At 52.4% G+C, this 19083-nt stretch overlaps 3 protein-coding genes across 3 annotated transcripts; 2 read left to right on the top strand and 1 right to left on the bottom strand.

The window, feature by feature from the left end:
• The first annotated feature begins 313 nt into the window (after window positions 1–313).
• LOC140221862 (uncharacterized) lies at window positions 314–1946 on the top strand. The gene is made up of 3 exons (XM_072291831.1): window positions 314–498; window positions 548–1115; window positions 1302–1946. The coding sequence occupies exons 1-3, from the start codon at window positions 314–316 to the stop codon at window positions 1944–1946; spliced, it is 1398 nt and encodes a 465-aa protein (XP_072147932.1).
• An 8721-nt stretch (window positions 1947–10667) lies between these two features.
• LOC117846321 (18 kDa seed maturation protein) lies at window positions 10668–11697 on the top strand. Its single transcript, XM_034727467.2, has one exon. It carries the CDS (start codon window positions 10974–10976, stop codon window positions 11478–11480), a length of 507 nt encoding a protein of 168 aa, XP_034583358.1. The 5' UTR covers window positions 10668–10973; the 3' UTR covers window positions 11481–11697.
• Window positions 11698–13191: 1494 nt separating this feature from the next.
• LOC117846320 (enoyl-[acyl-carrier-protein] reductase [NADH] 2, chloroplastic) lies at window positions 13192–18734 on the bottom strand. Its single transcript, XM_034727466.2, has 13 exons — window positions 18553–18734; window positions 17665–17936; window positions 16046–16155; window positions 15910–15965; window positions 15704–15788; window positions 15581–15628; window positions 15402–15476; window positions 15205–15316; window positions 14375–14426; window positions 14248–14299; window positions 14106–14163; window positions 13761–13859; window positions 13192–13647 (listed from the first exon to the last, which is right to left on the bottom strand). The coding sequence occupies exons 2-13, from the start codon at window positions 17909–17911 to the stop codon at window positions 13517–13519; spliced, it is 1125 nt and encodes a 374-aa protein (XP_034583357.1). The 5' UTR covers window positions 17912–17936; window positions 18553–18734; the 3' UTR covers window positions 13192–13516.
• Between the last annotated feature and the right edge of the window lie 349 nt (window positions 18735–19083).

The following is a 19083-nucleotide window of genomic DNA, read 5'->3' as shown; positions in this document are numbered from 1 at the left end:
CGTGGCCGAGTGGACAGAGGTGCAAGCACCGTCGGTAACAGAGGAACAGGAGTACTGGACGATGTACTTCGACGGATCACTAATGAGGGCCCGCGCCGGAGCAGGCCTCGTCTTCGTCTCTCCGTTGGGCGTGCGGATCAGGTACATGATTCGCCTCCATTTTCCTGCATCCAATAATGTCGCTGAGTATGAAGCCCTGCTCAACGGGCTTCGCATCGCCATCGAGCTTGGCATTCGTCGACTGGACGTCCGAGGCGATTCCCAGTTGGTCGTCGAACAAGTCATGAAAGAATGGAGCTGCCATGACTCTAAAATGGCCACCTACTGCAACGAGGTCTGTAAGCTCGAGGACAAGTTCGACGGGTTGGAGCTCAACCACGTCGCAAGGCGCTTCAACGAAGCAGCTGACGAGCTAGCGAAGGCGGCGTCCGACCGGATGCCCGTCCCCGACGGCGTTTTCGTCAGCGACCAGCTGAAGCCTTCGATCCGTTATCCCGAGCCTACAGGGGTCGGCGAGGCATGCCCAGCTCTAGGGTCGGGACCCGAGCCGGGGGGGGGTCGGCAGCGTGCCACCTGCCCTGGACCCGAGCACCGACCCCAGGGGAATCAACGCTGCCCCACCCGACCCGGCCCTGGAAGCCAAAACATCCGACCCTGTGGTTATGGAAATCGCGGCGGGCCCCGCGGCGGGGGCCGACCCCACGCCCGACTGGAGAACCCCGTACCTCGACTACCTTGTCCACGACGCGCTCCCGGCAGACAAAACCAAAGCCCGCAGGATCGCGCGCCGTGCGAAATCCTTCTCCATCATCGACCGGGAGCTCTACAAGCGAAGTCACACGGGGATCCTACAGCGCTGCATCCCGATCGAGCAGGGAAAGGTGCTGATCCAGGATATCCATGCCGGAGCTTGTGGTCACCACGCTGCGCCAAGGACGCTTGTGGGCAACGCCTTCCGACAAGGTTTTTACTGGCCAACCGCGGTCGCGGATGCTACCCAGGTAGTCCGCACCTGCGAGGGATGCCAGTTCTTTGCCCGCCAAACCCACCTGCCCGCGCAGGCTTTACAAACCATCCCCATCACATGGCCGTTCGCGGTCTTGGGGCTGGATCTCGTCGGACCCTTCAAAAGGGCGCCCGGGGGCTTCACCCATTTACTCGTCGCTGTCGACAAGTTTTCCAAATGGATCGAAGCAAGGCCTGTGGCGCAAATCAGGTCCAAGCAGGCGGTACAATTCTTCACCGACATCATTCACCGCTTTGGGATCCCAAACTCCATCATCACCGACAACGGCATGCAGTTCACAGGAAAGAGATTCCTCCAGTTCTGCGACGACCACCACATTCGAGTGGATTGGGCGGCAGTTGCGCACCCCTGCACGAACGGGCAAGTCGAGCGAGCCAATGGCATGATACTTCAGGGTCTCAAGCCACGGATCTTCGACCGCCTTAAAAAGTTCGGCGGACGATGGGTTGCGGAGCTCCCAGCAGTCCTCTGGAGCCTGAGGACGACCCCCAGCCGGGCGACAGGGTTCACCCCGTTCTTCATGGTTTACGGGTCCGAAGCCATCTTGCCCACCGACTTGGAGCATGGGTCGCCGAGGGTCAAGGCATACGACAAACAGGGAAACCAGGCGTCACTCGAGGACGCACAAGACCAACTCGACGAGGCGCGAGATGTAGCCCTGCTACACTCAGCTAAGTACCAGCAGGCCCTACGGCGTTACCAAAGCCGCAGGATACAAGGCCGCGCCTTCAATGTCGGAGATCTAGTGCTCCGCCTCGTCCAAGATAACAGGGGTCGGCACAAGTTGACTCCCCCATGGGAAGGCCCGTTCATCGTCGTGCAAGTGCTACGGCCAGGCACCTACAAGCTGGCAACTCCCGACAGCCAAATCTTCAGCAACGCCTGGAACATAGAACAGCTAAGGCGCTTCTACCCATAACTCTCATTTCCAAGTTATGCATAGTCTTGCCGTCTTTTCCGTTCTTTCGTTTAAGCTCAGGGGTATCCGACCCTGGCCTCGTTCCAGGATCGCATACCCCTCGGGGGCTACCAGTTTTGTTCTTCTGCGTAAAAAGAAACCCTAAGCCACCTTGGCTCAGGTCTTTTCGTTTAAGCTCAGGGGTATCCGACCCTGGCCACGTTCCAGGATCGCATACCCCTCGGGGGCTACCAGTTTTGTTCTTCTGCGTAAAAAGAAACCCTAAGCCACCTTGGCTCAGGTCTTTTCGTTTAAGCTCAGGGGTATCCGACCCTGGCCACGTTCCAGGATCGCATACCCCTCGGGGGCTACCAGTTTTGTTCTTCTACGAAAAAAGAAGGCCTTTTCTTTCAAACTCAGGGGTATCCGACCCTGGCCTGCCCCCAGGATCGCACACCCCTCGGGGGCTATCAGGGGTCCCGACCCTAGCCGCTGGGCACCGCCTAAAAAGAAAACGTTTTTTCTTTTTTCAAAACCGAACACTCCCTTTCGAAAACCTTTGGACGCAAAAAGATAAGGATACGTGAACGGTACTCAGCCAAGTTGCGATCGGATTGCGAAAAAGCCTACGCCCCAGCGGCTACGGTACCTTCGCTCATCAAAAACTTACTGACGCACCCGGCAACGCATCCTAAAGCTTTCGAGACCAAAGGTATAACAAAGGGAAACGGTTTCCTTAGCGCAGATAAAAAGTTATAAGAACAGGCCCGTATGGCCGACACAAACGAGTTCAAAACGACTGACTTAAGTACAAACTTTTTCGGGCGCAAGCCCGGTACAGCTAATTGACAGGAGGGTCGCCTGGAGCAGTGGTTCCGGGGTCGGCCGAAGCAGCGGCCTCAGGACCGGCAGGAGCGGTGGCTTCAGGGTCGGCAGCGGCGGCGGCCTTAGGGTCGGCAGAAGGGATGGCTTCATCCTCCAGGAGCTTCGCGAGGGCCTCCGCCGGTGCGGTCACCACGGCGTCGATCTCGTCCAGTTCGGCCTCGGTGTAGCCGGCGCAGTACCCCTCACTCATCCCGACAAAATTAATGTCGGCATAGTGAGAGCCGAAGACCCCGAAGGCGCGCCGCACACCAAGGCGAAGCGCGTCCGCGGCAATCTCACGACGGCGACGGCGCACTTCGAGGACACGAGCCGGCAGCGAGCTCGACCCCTCCTCCGGAGCAACGCCGAAGTCCTCGCAGATGACGCGGACCGCATCCCGCAGGGTGCTATGCTCGCCGCGCTCCTCGTCGAGCAGAGCCCGCAACCTGGCGATGTCACCTGCAGGAGCCACTCGAAAAATCCCACCAAGTCAGAAGAAGCAAAACACCAACGACATAAAAAAACGCAGGAGCAGAAAGAGCCTCACCGTCGGCCTCGGCCTTCAGCTCGCGCTCCCGGTCGACGCTGCGGGACAAGGCGGACTGGAGCCCCTGCACCTGCAAACGAAGTTGCTCGTGCTCCGCGCGGAGGGATCCACTCTCCCCCCTCAGCCGCGCCAGCTCCTCGGCGTCGCGACGGGCCCGCTCAGCAGCAGCGGCTTTTAGCCCCTCGGCATCGCGGCGGGCCCTGTCCATGGCGGCCTGGAACTCCTCGAGGTCGAGGCTGGCCTTCCCCGCGACGGCCTGGAGCCTGGCCTCGGCACACCGCGCCCCCTCTAACGCCGCCTGCTCGCGCCCCTCCAGGTCACGGACGGCCCCCTGGGCGGCGCCGAGCTGCAGGGTCAGATCCCTGGTGCGCTCCCTCTCGGTGTTGTAGTGCTCCCAGAGGTTCCGCTGCCGCTGGAGGAAGTCAGATTTCTCCCGGCTCCCCTCTTGGAGAGCCTGCAAAGCAGCGTGCCATCAAAGCAAAAAAAAAAGTAAAGAGAAGGAACCCATCGCCGAGCGACAGGAACAACATACCTGGCTGCCAGGGACCACGGTGTCGGCCAAAATCCCCAACGCCGAGGTCAGAGCCGCCTGAACTTGGGCGACGCCGCCGTGCATCGCCTGCCACCTATGCCACTCGGCGGCATCATCCAGCGCGTAGAGGCGCCTCGGCGGGTCGTCGCGGGATGTCCAGCGGAGGACAGGCCCTCTCCACGCCCCCGGGACGGAGGAAGCCGAGGGCGGAACAAGGGCCAACTCTGACGTCGCTGTCGAGGACGACATCACGACGCCAGAAACCGCCGGATCCGCTGACGGCCCCGGCGACTGCACGATCGTCGCCGCCGAGCCCGCCAGCGGCACCCCTGTGGGCACCTCCGTCTCAGCCGCCAGGGTCACTCCCGCGGGAGCGACTGGGGCGGAGACCCCGGTCTCCGGCACTGCTGCCTTCGCCGCCGCCGCGTCCTTGAGAGCAAGCGCCCCCTCTGCCTCCGACCCCGCCATGGCAGCGGGGGCATCCGCCCTGCCCTCCGTCGTCTCCGCCTCCTCCGCCTCGTCGGCGTCAAGGTCGATCACCTCCCCGGCTTGAGGATCCGGGGGGATCACGACCCGAGCCGGAGGGGCGATCGGTGGGGCCACAGGCGGAGTGGAGTCCGCTCCCCCGCCTGCGGCTGACTCCGCCGCCGTTCTGCCAACCGGCTCCGCAGCGGCCACCTCCGCAGGGGGACCTGTGGCCACACCAGGAACCCCACCAATCGCCGCCGGCGGGGCCGCGGCCCGCCCCCCGGAGGAGGACGACGTCAGCAGCGCCTTCTTGGGCGCCAGCCGCAGGGTGACGCCGCGGGGAGAAGTACTGCACGTCGACGATCAGGCGTCAGCAGAAACAAACGGAAAAGGAAAGGAAGGATGACATGTAGGAAGAGTCAACTTACTCCCTCGAAGCGCAGGGGTGGCGCGCGCGCTTCGACTCAAAGCCGGACGCCGACCTCGGGGCATCTGGCAGTGGCCGCTTGTCGCCACCCCGTTGCCCCCCGCCAACAGGCACGGCGGCAGAGGCAGCCCCCACGGATCCCCGAGGAGCCCCCCGAGCGGACTCCTGGGGAGCGCCCCGCGCCGGACCCAAGGCGGCGGCAGGGGCGGACTCTGAAGGCCCCTGAGGGGCGCTCCGTGTCGACACCGGGGCGGCATCCCTAGCCGGCCCCGAGGGAGCATCCCGCGCCCCTCCCTGGGGGAGGCCCTGCGCCGACCCCCGGGGAACGTCCTGCGCCGCCCCCTGGGGAGCAATCCGCACCGGCTCCTGAGGCGCGCGCTGCGCCGACCCCTGAGGAGCGGTCCGCGCCGGCTCCTGGAGCACGCGCTGCCCTGGCCCCTGGGGCACGACCCCAGGACCCGGGGGAGCCGGATCCCGGGCGGACGCTCCCGCCGCTGCACCCCCTGCAGCCGTCTGCGGGGGTGCGTCACGAATCACCAAAGCCCCCGAACGGGGGGCAAACAGCTCTTCCTCCTCCTCCTCTTCCTCCTCCTCCTCTTCTTCTTCTTCTTCTTCCTCGTCATCGTCATCGTTAGACACGACCGCCCCTCTCCGCCGCTGTTGGAACTCCTTGGCGGCCTTCTTCCGCCGCTTCTCCGTCTCCTTGTCCTTCCGGCGCTTCTGCTCCTCGGCCAGGAGACGATTGCGAGCCCTCCGCTCGGCATCCTCAGGCACTGGCGGGAGGGAGTCCGCAACCCGGGTCAGCATGCCCTGCAAAATGCAAAGGAGGATCCGCATCAGAAAAACAAAACAACGGGACATCAGGAGGGAGAAGCGGCGACCCTAAAACCTTACCAGGTCTACGAAGCCCGGCTCCGGGCGCATCGGCGGATGCCCGGGGATCGGGTAGTCAACGTCTTTGTCCTCCAGCGCCTCCCGGAGCCGTTGCCAAATCTCGGAGGCAGCAAGCGCGCCTGTCGCCAGGACGGTGCCCTCGGGCGGCATGTCGGGGGACATGACACCAAGCGGTCGGGCCCGGAGCATCAGCGGCGCCACCCGCCAGGCGTGGTACGCGCCGATGACCCCAGCGCCGGTGAGCCCCTCCCGCTTCAGCTGCCCTATGGCCTGCAGCAGGTCGGAGATCTTCCTCTTCTCCTTCTCCACCGGCCCGTACGCCCACACGTCGGGCGCCGCGTCGATGGTGCAGCCGGTGAACGCCGGCAGGGGGGAGTTCGGGTAGTTCTTCACGTAGAACGACTGATTGTGCCACCCCTTGTGGGACACCGAGGTCTTCACCGTCATGTACTCCTTGGAGCGAGTATGACGGAGATGGATCCCGGCGCACCCAATCGGCACCGGAGGCGACCGCTGCTGGCCCCCAGCCTTCCCCGCCTTCTGATACAGGCTCACTGTGAAGAAATACTTCCACAGCTCAAAGTGGGGCTCAATCCCCAGGAATCCCTCGCACAGCGCGACGAATGCCACGATGTGCTGGATCCCATTGGGGTTGAGGTGCTGTAGCTCGAGCCCGTAGTAGTAGAGGAGCCCGCGGAAGAAGCGGCTTGGAGGGGAGGCGAATCCCCGCTCGTGGAAGTGGGCGAAGGAGACGACGTAGCCGGCGGGCGGCGACGGAACCTGTTCCGGCCCCGGCAGCATCCACTCGTCCGCCGCCGTCTTCTCGCAGAGGAGCCCCTTTCGCACCAGGCCCTCGGCGCGGTTGGCGGTGAAGTGGGAAACTACCTAGGAGGCCATCGCCAAGGAAGGAAGGGGACCGACAGAGGCGAAGACGAAAGCACGCGGCGCGAAGCGGCGGGAACAAGGCGAGCGAGGCAAGCGCAAGTGAGCTAGGAGGAAGGCAAGGAGGCTCGAGTGCGAAAGGAGAGGAACCGGCGCGGCGTACTCCTGCTTTTATAGGAAAAGTACTGGGGAAGCCAAATCGACGCCCCGGCCACCATAAATGCGGCGCCAGGTACGCCCCTGCCGCGCCCGTTTCCTTTTTGAAAACCGCGCGCACGATCGGCCGCGAAAAACATCCTATCTTCCTCGATTCGTGGGACGACGCTTCCATAACTCCACTTCCCGGGTACTGCGCCCACGACGCTCCCCACGATCGGCCCAGGCACACCAACCGCTCCGCTCCGGTCCAAGGCCCACAGGGAGGTAAGAAAGGGATACGGAGCTGAAAACGCTCCTACAGCCCAATACTATCCAGGGGTTCGAAAGCTGGCCCAATACGGGTTCGACAGCTGCCTCAGGACATCCCCGAGCAAGGGGTGAGAAGGGGCGGGCCCGCTAGCGGCCAACACCCGGGCGAACGAACGCCAAGGGCGCCCCAACCTCACGTTCGAGCCTCGCTCGGTACAAAGTTCATGGTTTTTCCACGGGGAAAGGCAACGAGCCCTCAGATCCGGTCGAACGGGTCCGGGAACTATATGAACTGACCGGCAGGAAATTGGAGTACGCCACCAGCTTGGCCCGAGCCGGACCCCCCCGAACGGGGACCGGGACTCCACTCGAACTTACCCGTTTGCAGCTCAAACGAGCACCACGGTTCGTCCAACGCGGATAACGTGGCCCGGCTCAACCCCTCCGTCCTAGCGAACGGACGCTTGAGGGGCAACGATCAAAAAGTCGACCTGGCCTCCCGAACGGTTTCCTGCAACGAGCAGGAGCTCGGGGGCTAGCCTCGCAAAACAACTACCACGCGTGTGGTCACAAACTTGCAGGTTCTCTCAAGCATGGCGAAGATAAAACAAGCGCGCCATACACACAGAACCGGCGGCAAACAACGAAAGGAGCCTCCGGAGGAGCACTCCTGCTCCACCATAGGCTCGGGGGCTACTGTTGGGGGGAAATATTAACGACTCCCTAACACACTGCTTGAAGAAGCATGCATAAAGGCCCAGGCCCACCAAAGCGTGATCAAATCACCGCCTCGCCCGATCCAGGCGCCAGGATCGGGAGCGCCCGACCCCCCTCCGCGAGGTTTCCGCCTCGCCCGACTGCGATCCCAGGGTCGGGAGCGCCCGACCCCTCGCCACGGAGTTATCCGCCTCGCCCGACCCTAAGTGGAGGGGTCGGGCACACTGGGGCCCGCAAATCCGGGAACCCCCTCGGATACGGTCCGCATAGACAAGACAAATCCTGTGGGTCCCTCCATCGGCCTCACCATAAATGCACCGCAGAATTGACAGAGGGCAGGGCGACCGCGCCCCTCACGCAACCAGGCACGAGTACCCGTGCACGACCGTCCTGTGCAGGCTACAGTGCCGGCGGCTGGCCCCCATTCGCCGGGAAGCACTCATGACCTGCGGCGACCGGAGCAAAGGAGGGAGCGGCCCGTCCTCGGGTCCCGCATGCCCTCGGGTCCCGCACAAATAGCAGTACAGATGTGAAGCTCCCCCTCTCAACAGCCGTCGCCGGAGCAGCAGTATCCACCGCCCTCCCTAACGGACGCTGGGGTAACGACGAAACCACCTCATCATGATCTGACCTGGTACCTATGAACATCGAAGTAGCTACCTACGGGGAGCAGCAACACTTGGCGTCCGGCGACCTCCCCCTCCGGCATGCACGACGGCACGCGTTAGGGGTCGGCAGGACATCGGGCGCCTAGGATCTCTCCCCTCCTTCCCGCCGTACTTTTTACCATCTTACTCTTTACTCTTTACGGACCTTTTTTACCCGATCCCGATTGTAACTCCGGCCGTCCCCTTGCGATATAAAAGGAGGAACCTGGAGCCGGAGAGGGGGGATCAGAGAAATCAGCTTCTTCTCCCGTACACCGGAGGACACTTCCACTCTTCCTAAGAGCACGAAAACCGAAGAGACTTGGGTCCAGTCCCTCTCTCGCCAATCTGTAACCCCCTACTACAGAACCCCCGCGTGGGCAACACGAGCATCCTCAATACTGGACGTAGGGCTTCCTTCGCCCGAACCAGTCTAAATCTGTGTCCCCCACGCCACCATCTGAGGCTCACGCGCATAAAAGAAATTTACTAGTCTAAGTCTTGATCCGCTGATCTTGACAACGACAGTAGTAGATAATCTGTGGAACTATAGGTGGCTGCAAGTAAAATCAAGGAATAGCTAGACCACACTAATCAAAGCAAACTGAATAATCGTTCAACAACGGTACTATGCTGGTCCTATGCTAAACCATGCTAGAGACATGAGCCTACGCACAAAGGTAGTCACTGAAAAAGAACAGCTAGTACGACACTAAGAAAACAACAGATTCAACCCCTTCTTTCTTCTCTTTCTCTTGTCTTGTTTTTCTTTCTTTTCTTTCTTCTTTTTTTTGTCTTTCCTTCTTTCCTCCCCTCTTTTTTTATATAACTAAACTCTTTTGCTTAGTATCTAGACAAATCAAAACAAAAGGCTTACTGCATGTAGCCCCTTTGAATTCAATTTAACAACTCTAGTTTCAGATAGCAGATCGCAAATCTCCAATGCAGTTGTGAAACGCTCAAAAGGAATTTTGGGGTACGAATAGATCCGTTAGAAAGAACACAAGATAAGCTTTTCAGATTGTATTTAAATTCCCTAATCGGACATCAGTTGGATCCGTGGTGGCAAAAATGCAGCAGAGATGTATATGGTGGTGGTGGATCTCGTGGTGACCAAAACGTGATAGAACTCAGAACTCTAAAGGATCAGATACTAAGACCACTAGTTCTACACGTTGATGCAACTAAAAACTCAACAAGCAAAGATTAAGAAGAACAACAAAGGGACTGAAAGGGCCGCAAATAATATGTACAACTTTTGAGCTCAACCCAACAACAAATGGGTCTACCGGAATCAATTTTGGGATATCGAAACAACATTGGCCCGAGGGAACAAATTTGGGGTCGACCCAACAACAAATGGGTCAAATTCATTTTATGACGAAACAATTTGTCACAGTTGTTATGCCACATCAGATTCTCTCCGTCATGGCAAAACAGTAGGAGCTAGTTTATGATATTTCTGTTGATGTTTCGTAGGCGTCATAGATACAATAACACACCGAAATAAAGAACGTCACTTGTCGCGGTTTATGATGCTCGATTAATGATGGAGAATTTTTATCACTCGAGCGTAAAAAAACGTGTTTATAAAAGTTTTAGGCTTGCCATAGATCGGAAGTTTCCTTGCGGTGCCTTAGAGCTGTGATTGACCTTGCGCTCAGATCCAACTCCACCAGCGATGCGTTCAGAACAGCGGTGGCTGATGGTGACGACTTGGCATGGTGAAGGACCTTCGCAGCGGTACAGTCGCCTGCGGCTTGCTGTCATGTGCGGTTGCGTTAGTTGCGGGCATGGCGTCTACGGATGTGCACAACCCAATCCAGCATGCTGACTATGGCGCGCCGTTAATTGAGGAATCGGTATGTTGTTGCTTTTATTCAATATCTATCCATATTTCCCGCCGCTACTGATGAGAACGTTTTATACTCTCCTGCAGGCCTTAAGTTTGCAAAAAGGCCCAATTATGATGTTTGTTTTTCGTTTCTCAGTACAATTTTAGCCACTTCAGAATACGACGTAGGTTTTCCCGGTGGATGCAGGAGAGTGATGTCCAGCAAGACGGTGGATGCAGGAAACGAATTGAGCTCTAATTGAAAAAAAAATGTGGTGCATGGTAACACTCGGAAATAGGGAAAATATCCTGAGCTTTGGCTCAATTATCGGATGAAATTAAGTTCCTTACCACAGAAATCATACGTATAGATATTATTATACATCTAGATATGGATTATCTAGATATGGATTATATCGTATAATAAAGTTTATAAATCAAAAATACCAAAACAATCTATAATTTGGAACGGAGGGTATATTCTTTTTAACCATGATTTGAATATTTTAATAGACTTGATGAAGAGTAGTTTTAGCTTTCAGAAGAAAGGAGAATAACAGGTAGTAGAGTCATTTTATTCTTGCATTCGTGGCCGATATCCTCAGTGCCACGCGCGTGTGCCACTGCACCGACAGCGCTTTCTCGACACCAGTACACGTACACCGCGGCTCGAGCCGACCGGGGACACGTGCACGTACACCTACGACAGTCTCTCATCACCCGGGCACGGTTACATGCACAAAACGACGCGCATAAATCCCCCGGCCAGCAGGCAGGTACCACGACACAACGCCGGTGACAGATCCGCCAATCAGTCGACGGAGAGAGATGCAGGGCGGGCGGAGCGCGAGCGCGGTGGAGTCCGCCAAGGAGGCGGCGGCGAACGTGGGCGCGTCGGCGTGGGCGGGCAAGGAGAAGACCAAGGCCGTGGTGCAGGAGAAGGCGGCCAAGGCGCGGGCGCGCGACCCGGCGGAGAAGGCCGCGGCGGACGCCCGGATGGAGGAGCGCGTCCGGGAGGTGGAGGCCGTGAAGCAGGGCGCCATGCGCCGCAACGCCGCCGCCAAGGAGCGCGCCTCCGCGGCCGAGCACCACCCGACGCCGCTCGGCGTTGGGGGTGCCGCCGCGCCGCCGGTGCCCGCGGGTCCCGGCGTCCATGTCCTGGACCGTCCCGCGGCGACGGACGGCCGTACTGCTGGCGTGCCGCCGGTTGGCACGGAGACCGACGCGGCGGCGAGGCAGCCTGCAGGCGCCGCACCACATGACGCTGCTGGTGGGTTCGCCGGGACCGACGGCGTCCCGCCGGCGAGCGGCACGGCCGGTGGCCGCTACACCTGAAGAGAATAAACAAATGCTGCGTGTGGCATGTTGCTATATAACCTTTGTGCCATGTACGTTGGTTGTATTCTATTGCTATTGTGAAGTTGATGCCGTTTGCAGCGGCGCTGTACGGTGTGGTACTACCTCTAGTTCGGTGCGAGAGAGTGCAACAGGAGCGTGGTAAGTCCCATCCCAGCCAGGGATGTTGGAAATAATACCGAATTTGAATCTGCCACTCGATTGTGCCCCGCCCGACTCGTAGACGGCCCAGGCCATGTTTTCTTTTCGCGCTGCGCCCGGCCCAAAAGTTATGTTATCTTTTGAGTAGCTCAGAAAGGTCAACTGACAAGCAACCAAACCCAAGATTCAAATTCAGCCCTATACCGTGTCTAGCATTACCTTTCTAGTTAGCGTTACGACTCTTATGTCTTAAATTCGGCCCCTAGAAGCTCCCCCTAGCATATGTAATCCCTGTCTATTTCCAATACCGTGTGCGAGTGCCCGGTTAACGGACCCTGTCTATTTCCAATACCGTGTGCGAGTGTCCGGTTAACTGCCCGCGACGCCCCCCTAGCATATGTAATCCCTGTCTATTTCCAATACCGGGTACTCATACCGTGTGCGAGTGCCCGGTTAACTGCCCGCGACGCCCCCCTAGCATATGTAATCCCTGTCTATTTCCAATACCGTGTGCGAGTACCCGGTTAACGAATCCTGTCTATTTCCAATACCGTGTGCGAGTGCCCGGTTAACGGATCCTGTCTATTTTCAATACCGTGTCTATTTCCAATACCGTGTGCGAGTGCCCGATTAACTGCCCGCGCCCGATTAACTGCCCGCGTTGTACAAACTTTGTATTAACAAATTCGGTCCCTAGACGCCCCCCAATACCGTGTGCGAGTGCCCGATTAACTGCCCGCGTTGTACAAACTTTGTATTAACAAATTCGGCCCCTAGACGCCCCCCTAGCATATGTAATCCCTGTCTATTTCCAATACCGTGTGCGAGTATCCGGTTAACGGACCCTGTCTATTTCCAATACCGTGTGCGAGTGCCCGATTAACGGCCCGCGTTGTACAAACTTTGTATTAACTTCCTCTTAATTGAATGATGCGCAGGAGAATTCAGAGACACGTTCCCTCCCCGAAACACTGGGTTAGGGAGTGACCAATTGGTTGGCGTTGAATTTTCCGTGAAATGAAGGGAGTGCGATTGACAAATTGGCACTAGAATGATCAGATAGCCACTCAAAGGCAACTGAGAATTTTGCTTGTCTATCCGAGAACGTCATTCAGTCGGCATGGTCTGAGGTGAATTTTTTTCTGGATAATCTACTGTCGTTAAAAGATTTGTTAAATGACAAAAGGATTTTACGTACATAACTTTTACTATATATATATAGACAAAACATATATTTTACTATATATATCTAGACATAACATATATTTAAATTCAATTACTACAATTTAGAATAGAAGCAATATTATTCAAAATTTGGAAGAATTACGTACAGAGTTACCCTTGAATGCTGGGCCGGTTCAAGCGTGATCTCTTAACTAGAAATTTCGATAAACTTCGAAAAAGCAACCGATTTACGTCCTTAAAAATATCTCCTGACTGGCTGAGTCACGCCACCGTGCACATTTGCAATGTTCACAGCAGAAATTTGTTCAAAGTACATTGATCTGAACAGCACAGACATTGATCTGATCGGCGCACACAAACGGACTGGATGGAACTGCAAAACATTTACCACAAAAGGTCCAAACTTTGGACGATTTACTTACACAAACACAAGGTGACGGCATCAAAGAAAGCTCAGTTTCCTACAAAAGCGCTAAAGCCTAGCATTACACGGACCAATAGACTGCATCCTAGAATTCTACTTCCGAATGGCAACTGATAGTCCAAATCAATGAAATCAATAAACTGAATTTCCTGCAAATCTACCATCCTTTGATCTGATTCCACAAGCAGACAGCCTCTCTCACCTGCGTGGCTGCGCAGGTTACTCCGCTTTAAACCCAACTGCACCATATCCAACTGAAATGCGTTTATGTGGATAAAGTAGGGCTGTCGAGTGCAAGTCCCATTGTGTTGAGTCCATTGTCAACGTAAATAGTTGAGCCAGTGACTGCAGATGCCAACGGAGACACGAGGAACGCTGCTGTGTTGCCAACTTCATCTGTACAGGTAATGCCACTTTCAGAGTGTACAATGATAGAAGTAACTGCTATTCCCAATTCTTTTGAAAGAAGCAAAACAGATACAATCAAAGGGAAAGAAGGGAAATTTTACCGGCCAATAGTTCCTTTTGCAGTGGCGCATTGACATAAGAATACTCTATCATCTTCTCGATGAACCCGATAGCTTTTGCAGCCCGACTTCCCAGTGGACCTATGGACATAAATGCTATACATGACCCAGATAACACAGGAATGTGCATGACATGGATGGCGAAAGAATACAAGTGCTTTTAGTTAATAAAGCTACTGCAAATCACAATATTTTTGGTTGACAAACTTGTCAATTTGACGCTACCTGCTAATTTTGTATATAAGTGATGTTTCCAAATGCGAATTCTGTTCTGCAAGATTTCAAAAGAGGACTTGTTTACTTTCTTTGCAAAAGAAAAGAAGTTACCTGCTGATATTGTGTTCACTCTGATTTTGCCCTTCCGACCTGCTTCGTACGCAAGAACCTGAATTGGGAAATGGACCGGGAGTAAATATATACAGCGGAAGCACTATTATAGATATGCTAGATCTCATAGAGGAGTGCGTACTCTTGTATCACTCTCAAGTGCTGCTTTTGCTGAGCTCATACCACCACCATAGCTACAAAGCAATCACCAAAACAACCATAAGTACTGAGCCAATAATTTAGCTGTGAAATCATTACAAAACATATACCCTGGAATTATCCTTTCAGAAGCTATGTAGGTCAAAGAGATACTAGCCCCTCCTGCAAATTATTGAAAATAAAAATGAACCAGTTCAGAAAGGTAGTAGTAAGCTGTGTGTCAGAACAGATAGTCTTTGATCTAACAAAGAGAAACAATTTTTTTACTAAAAAGCATATTAGAACACAGTTTTACGAACAAACAGTTTCTTATCCTACGAAAAGAAAACAATAATTTTTACTAAAAAAGCACATTAGACCACAGTATTACCATACCAAGGCACAAGTAACAGTACTAACAGTGGCCAAGTCTTGTATTTGCATTGTTACCAACCAAAGCTAACTTTCACCAACTCGAGATGCCTGGTTCTTGCCTTAACACTAACCACTAGTTTGTTTCTCCCAAGTGTGGCGAGTGTTAAGAGCTGGTTAACATTCTCTTTGTAATGCTTTTACAATCTAAGGAAATAATAAAACATGAAAATGGGCTGCCTCATGGAAGGATTTGTAACACGCCAGTGCAGTAGGAAACAAACACTAGTTAACACAGGTGAAAGAGTGCAATGTGCATGTGTCGGATCATGTCAACAAACCTAACAGGGCTTGCAATTCAGAAAGGGGAAGGTAAATTTGCTGCTGGCATTTAAACTCTTTTCAACATACATTTATACTAGTTAAACATAGTTTAAAAGTGTAAGGCCTTGCTCACTTCGAAAAAAAATATAATGCTATCATGAGAAGGCGGGCAGTCATTAAAAAATACCAGAGCCAATAACATTGTAACCAAAGAGAAAATCAGCAGAGAAACAGAACAGACACACCATATAGTAAGAAATATTACCTGGATTCATTATGGGAAGGAAGTGTTGAAGTAAAGAAACAAATGAATAACTAGATGCCGAAATTGCAGCAAGATACCCTTTCCTTGATGTCTCCAACAGAGGCTTTGTTACCTTTGTATTGATAAAAGAAAACGTCAACTAGATGATCCTGATGATGGTGATGACAGGTACTAAAAGGATTTTATGATCGATTAACCTCGGGACCATTAGCAAGAGAGTGCACGAGGATGTCAATGCTGCCAAAATCATTCTTCACAGTTTCAGCAACTTCCTAGCAGATTTAAAGAACATGGGAATTAGGCACTGGATAGGAAGCATTTCGTAGCACAGCATTGATGTTTCTTGATGGGGGACAAAAGGCACATTATAGCTAACCTTAACAGTCCAGTTTGAAACTCCAGCATATCTTTTGTTGGCTTTAACCTGCAACAGGAACAAAAAGTTCATAAAGAATGAAAGGAAAATGACAACCAAAACATCATAAACAATGAGCATTACATCTTCAGGAACGTCCTCAGGAGTGTCATAAACTGCATCCAGTGGATATACTTTAGTGATCTCCATAAGAGATCCATCAGGCAGCCTACATCAAATACATGTAGAAGTCAAAAGATGATAAAAGTTTCAGCAAGAATCACTGAAGTAGAATAAAGAAAACTATAACGACGCTGAAAGTGAAACTATTATTAATCAGATGAACGCACTTCCGTGATTCGTCAAACTTTCCACGTCTCAAGCTTGTCTCAAATATGTTCAATGCCTGCAAGTTGTTTATAAATCTAAGACAACTTTTCACCAGAACATCCAGTCCCACAAATTCCAAAAATGAGATCAACTTACAGGCACCCATGTACCAACAAGAATCTCAGCACCAGCTGCAGCAAGAGCCTTAGCAATTGCCCAACCATAACCATTATCATCAGCAACGCCAGCAATAAATGCTCTTTTGCCTGAAATAATACAAAACAGTCAACAACTAGAAAACCTGTAGTGAATGAAGATGTGCATTAGATCAGATCATGGAGATCCAAAAAGGTGCCCAGTTAATGGTTATATTTCTGTTTCATATGTATTCACTGTTCTAAAGAAAAAAAGAAGTCTTCAGTATATAGCTTAAAGAAATCTGGAAGCAGTGTTAAAAAGAAACTTACCTTTCAAGTAACAAGTCACATATTAGTGCAAGAAATATGTTTGTCAAAAGACACATGATGACAAGAAGCAATAAGGACATTAAAACCCAATCCACAAAGAATTTTTTTTCTCGAACACGCAGGAGAACTGCGTGTCATTTCACTAAGAAGCGAGAAAACAGTACAAACAAAAACACACACCACCACAACCACTCAGAACTTAGCTTACATATGTGCCGCTTAAATAAAAAGACAACCAACTACCTTGCATGGTTTAAGAACCAGAGGCAAGCGACCTTGACAACAACCCTCTAAGCTCATCCGCTCCAGCCATAGCCCAGAGGGTCCACAAAGAATTTAAGATCAATTTTTTTTGGTTTTTTGTATTTGCTAAAGAAGAGCGCTATTTTTTTTAGGAAATTCAGTACGGGAAACCCCTACTGTGGTATTATATTGCATATATAAAAATAAATAAAAAAAGGTACATTAGCGTCCTGAAGCGCTTACCCACAAAAGGGCAAACTGAAAGATCAGGAAAAGAAACTTTTGAAGGCTATTCAGCCAGATAGTAACATTATGGCTAAAAGAAGGTTTAAATCTGTGCAAGTCAAGCTTTACAGTGTCCACAAGAAGCACTATTATTTTAGACAGAATCCAATTATAAGAATGATTTGTGGTAACAGAATGATTTGTGCTAACAAAGGAACTTGAGAGCTCCTATTCTTGCCATGGCTTTCCTTGACTGAACACATAATCATATCTGGTCAAGTGAAACTCACTTTGCCATGCAGCATCATGAGTAAATAGTCTTGAATAGTGTCTTTAAACTTTGTTGCTTTGCTTTCTAGCCCTAGTAGCAATCGATTTGAATGTTCTTCTAGATCTCATTGCATGACTCCATAATCTATAGACTAGTCTAGACTCTAGACCAATTCCATTTTAATATTTCCCACATTTTGTGTTCCCAATAGGCCATCTTTGACGGAGATGTATTTACTATTTTTCTGTAGTTGTGGAGGGAAACAAATTCATTGGTCAAATTTCCGCAGTACGTTTGTAGCTTTTGTCACGTAAAGACATTTTGTGAGGTAACGATTTAAGTGAAGCTTTCTCATTTGTTCATCATTACATCCTCACAAAAAAAGTGGAGGAGTTGTGTTCGGCATTAACTTTACAGAAGCACAATGGGAGCATGCATTAGCAAATAAAAATAAATACAACAATACCAAAAAGCTAATTCAGGAAAAGACAAGCACTATAAGGAATATATCAATAACAATGCATCTTTCTTCACAAGTTTTAAACAAAGAGCATCTAAGTTCAGCTTACCTGTGAGATCAATGGGAAGCCCTTGGGCATCTCCCTGAGACATTGCCCTCACGGCAACCCTCTTACAATTCGAAGAAATCAATGGCCCTGCTGATGTGGGTTTAGAACAGCTAGCAAAGCCAGTTCTGGTACTAAGTGTCCTTCCAAATGCAGATAGCGCTGATGTCGAACCAAGCACTTGTTTGCAGGCTGGGATGCAAGAGCGCACGGCCAGCATCTGCATACCAGCTGTCACGGATGCTCCCATTGTCCTTTATTTAGAAAAGGGCCAACTGCAACGAGAACAAACTTAAGACAGTATCATAAACCATACTAATGACAGAGCACGGTGTTTATATCTTTCAATGTCTGCACCGTTACAGCCAAACACTAGAAGTCCAAACCCAACCCAGAATTTTCCATCGGGACTCATGTGTTAATTGTTAAATCTCCGACCTCGACTGGTGAAAATCCGGTGAGATAGAAAATCTCCGACCTCGACTGGTGAAAATCGGGACTCACTTTTACCCCATAGCAGCACCCTGCCTCTTATAATTTGCAAAGGAGAGATAGAAAACCCAATAACGCGAGCACAGGAACATCTAAGATTTCGACCCCGAACAGCCTACCGCACAGGCACATTCACGTTTTGAACAGAAACAAGAAATTGTGGGCACCCTAAACTAAATCCTAGATTCAATTCAACCCTCGCAGCCACATGTAACGATAAATAGCAAGAGACGGCAGCGGCATCCGCCCAGTTGGAACCCCAACTAGACCACCATTCCGCATTACAAGATTAGACTCGACGGCGGAGCCAATCTCCCCAATCCCCGCAACAGCAGCATCCAGCTTGCCGGCACAAGAACAAGTGTCATGAAGAAGAAGAAGAAGTATCTGGCGCGCTACCTGGGTTGGTAATAGGATGAGATTCGAGGCCGAGATTTGCAGGGCGAGGGGCGCGCGTTAGAATCGGAGGCGGATGAGTTGGGGGGTGAAGGGGAGTTGTTGATGAGGCTGGGGCCTTGGGGGGCGGAGGTTTTGGGCATTCTCGGATTCGGCCGAGTTGGCGGAGCGGGCGTGGCACGAGAATGACAGTGGCCCCCCTGCGGGGTTTAGGGGCGGCCTCGCCTCGTCTGGACTTGGAGTGGCCCGAGCATTCGGTTAAAAACCGGAGAAATTGGTTGGTTAAATCGGTTGCCAATTCGATTTTGACAAAATGGCCACCGAATCTGCTGGAGGAAAATTAACGACCGACCAAAATCGGGTTCGGTTGAGCAGTATTGACTAAAGTTAATGTTTAAATGTTAGTTAGCTAAAATTAATCTTATCTTGTTTGAAACCAAAACTAATTTTGGAACCAAAACTAATTTTTAATCTATTTATTGGTAAAAGTCAATTCTATTCATGGGTGTAGGAGAAAAAATAGTAAAATTTTAG

The sequence above is a fragment of the Setaria viridis genome, chromosome 2 (genome assembly GCF_005286985.2).
Source record: "Setaria viridis chromosome 2, Setaria_viridis_v4.0, whole genome shotgun sequence".
NCBI lineage: Eukaryota > Viridiplantae > Streptophyta > Magnoliopsida > Poales > Poaceae > Setaria > Setaria viridis.
The sequence above is the reverse complement of the archived record's forward strand: the minus strand, read 5'-3'. Positions and strand labels throughout refer to the sequence as shown.

Excerpts from the sequence above, each read along its gene's own strand:
- LOC140221862 (XM_072291831.1), top strand. The coding sequence starts at position 314 with ATGGCCACCTACTGCAACGAGGTCTGTAAGCTCGAGGACAAGTTCGAC. Across the intron at positions 499-547 it reads CCTTCGATCCGTTATCCCGA|CCGGGGGGGGGTCGGCAGCG; the intron begins GCCTACAGGGGT and ends TCGGGACCCGAG. Across the intron at positions 1,116-1,301 it reads CGGTCTTGGGGCTGGATCTC|TTCACAGGAAAGAGATTCCT; the intron begins GTCGGACCCTTC and ends AACGGCATGCAG.
- LOC117846321 (XM_034727467.2), top strand. The coding sequence starts at position 10,974 with ATGCAGGGCGGGCGGAGCGCGAGCGCGGTGGAGTCCGCCAAGGAGGCG.
- LOC117846320 (XM_034727466.2), bottom strand. The coding sequence starts at position 17,911 with ATGGGAGCATCCGTGACAGCTGGTATGCAGATGCTGGCCGTGCGCTCT. Across the intron at positions 15,317-15,401 it reads CTCTTGCTAATGGTCCCGAG|GTAACAAAGCCTCTGTTGGA; the intron begins GTTAATCGATCA and ends ATCAATACAAAG. Across the intron at positions 14,164-14,247 it reads CACTTGAGAGTGATACAAGA|GTTCTTGCGTACGAAGCAGG; the intron begins GTACGCACTCCT and ends TTCCCAATTCAG.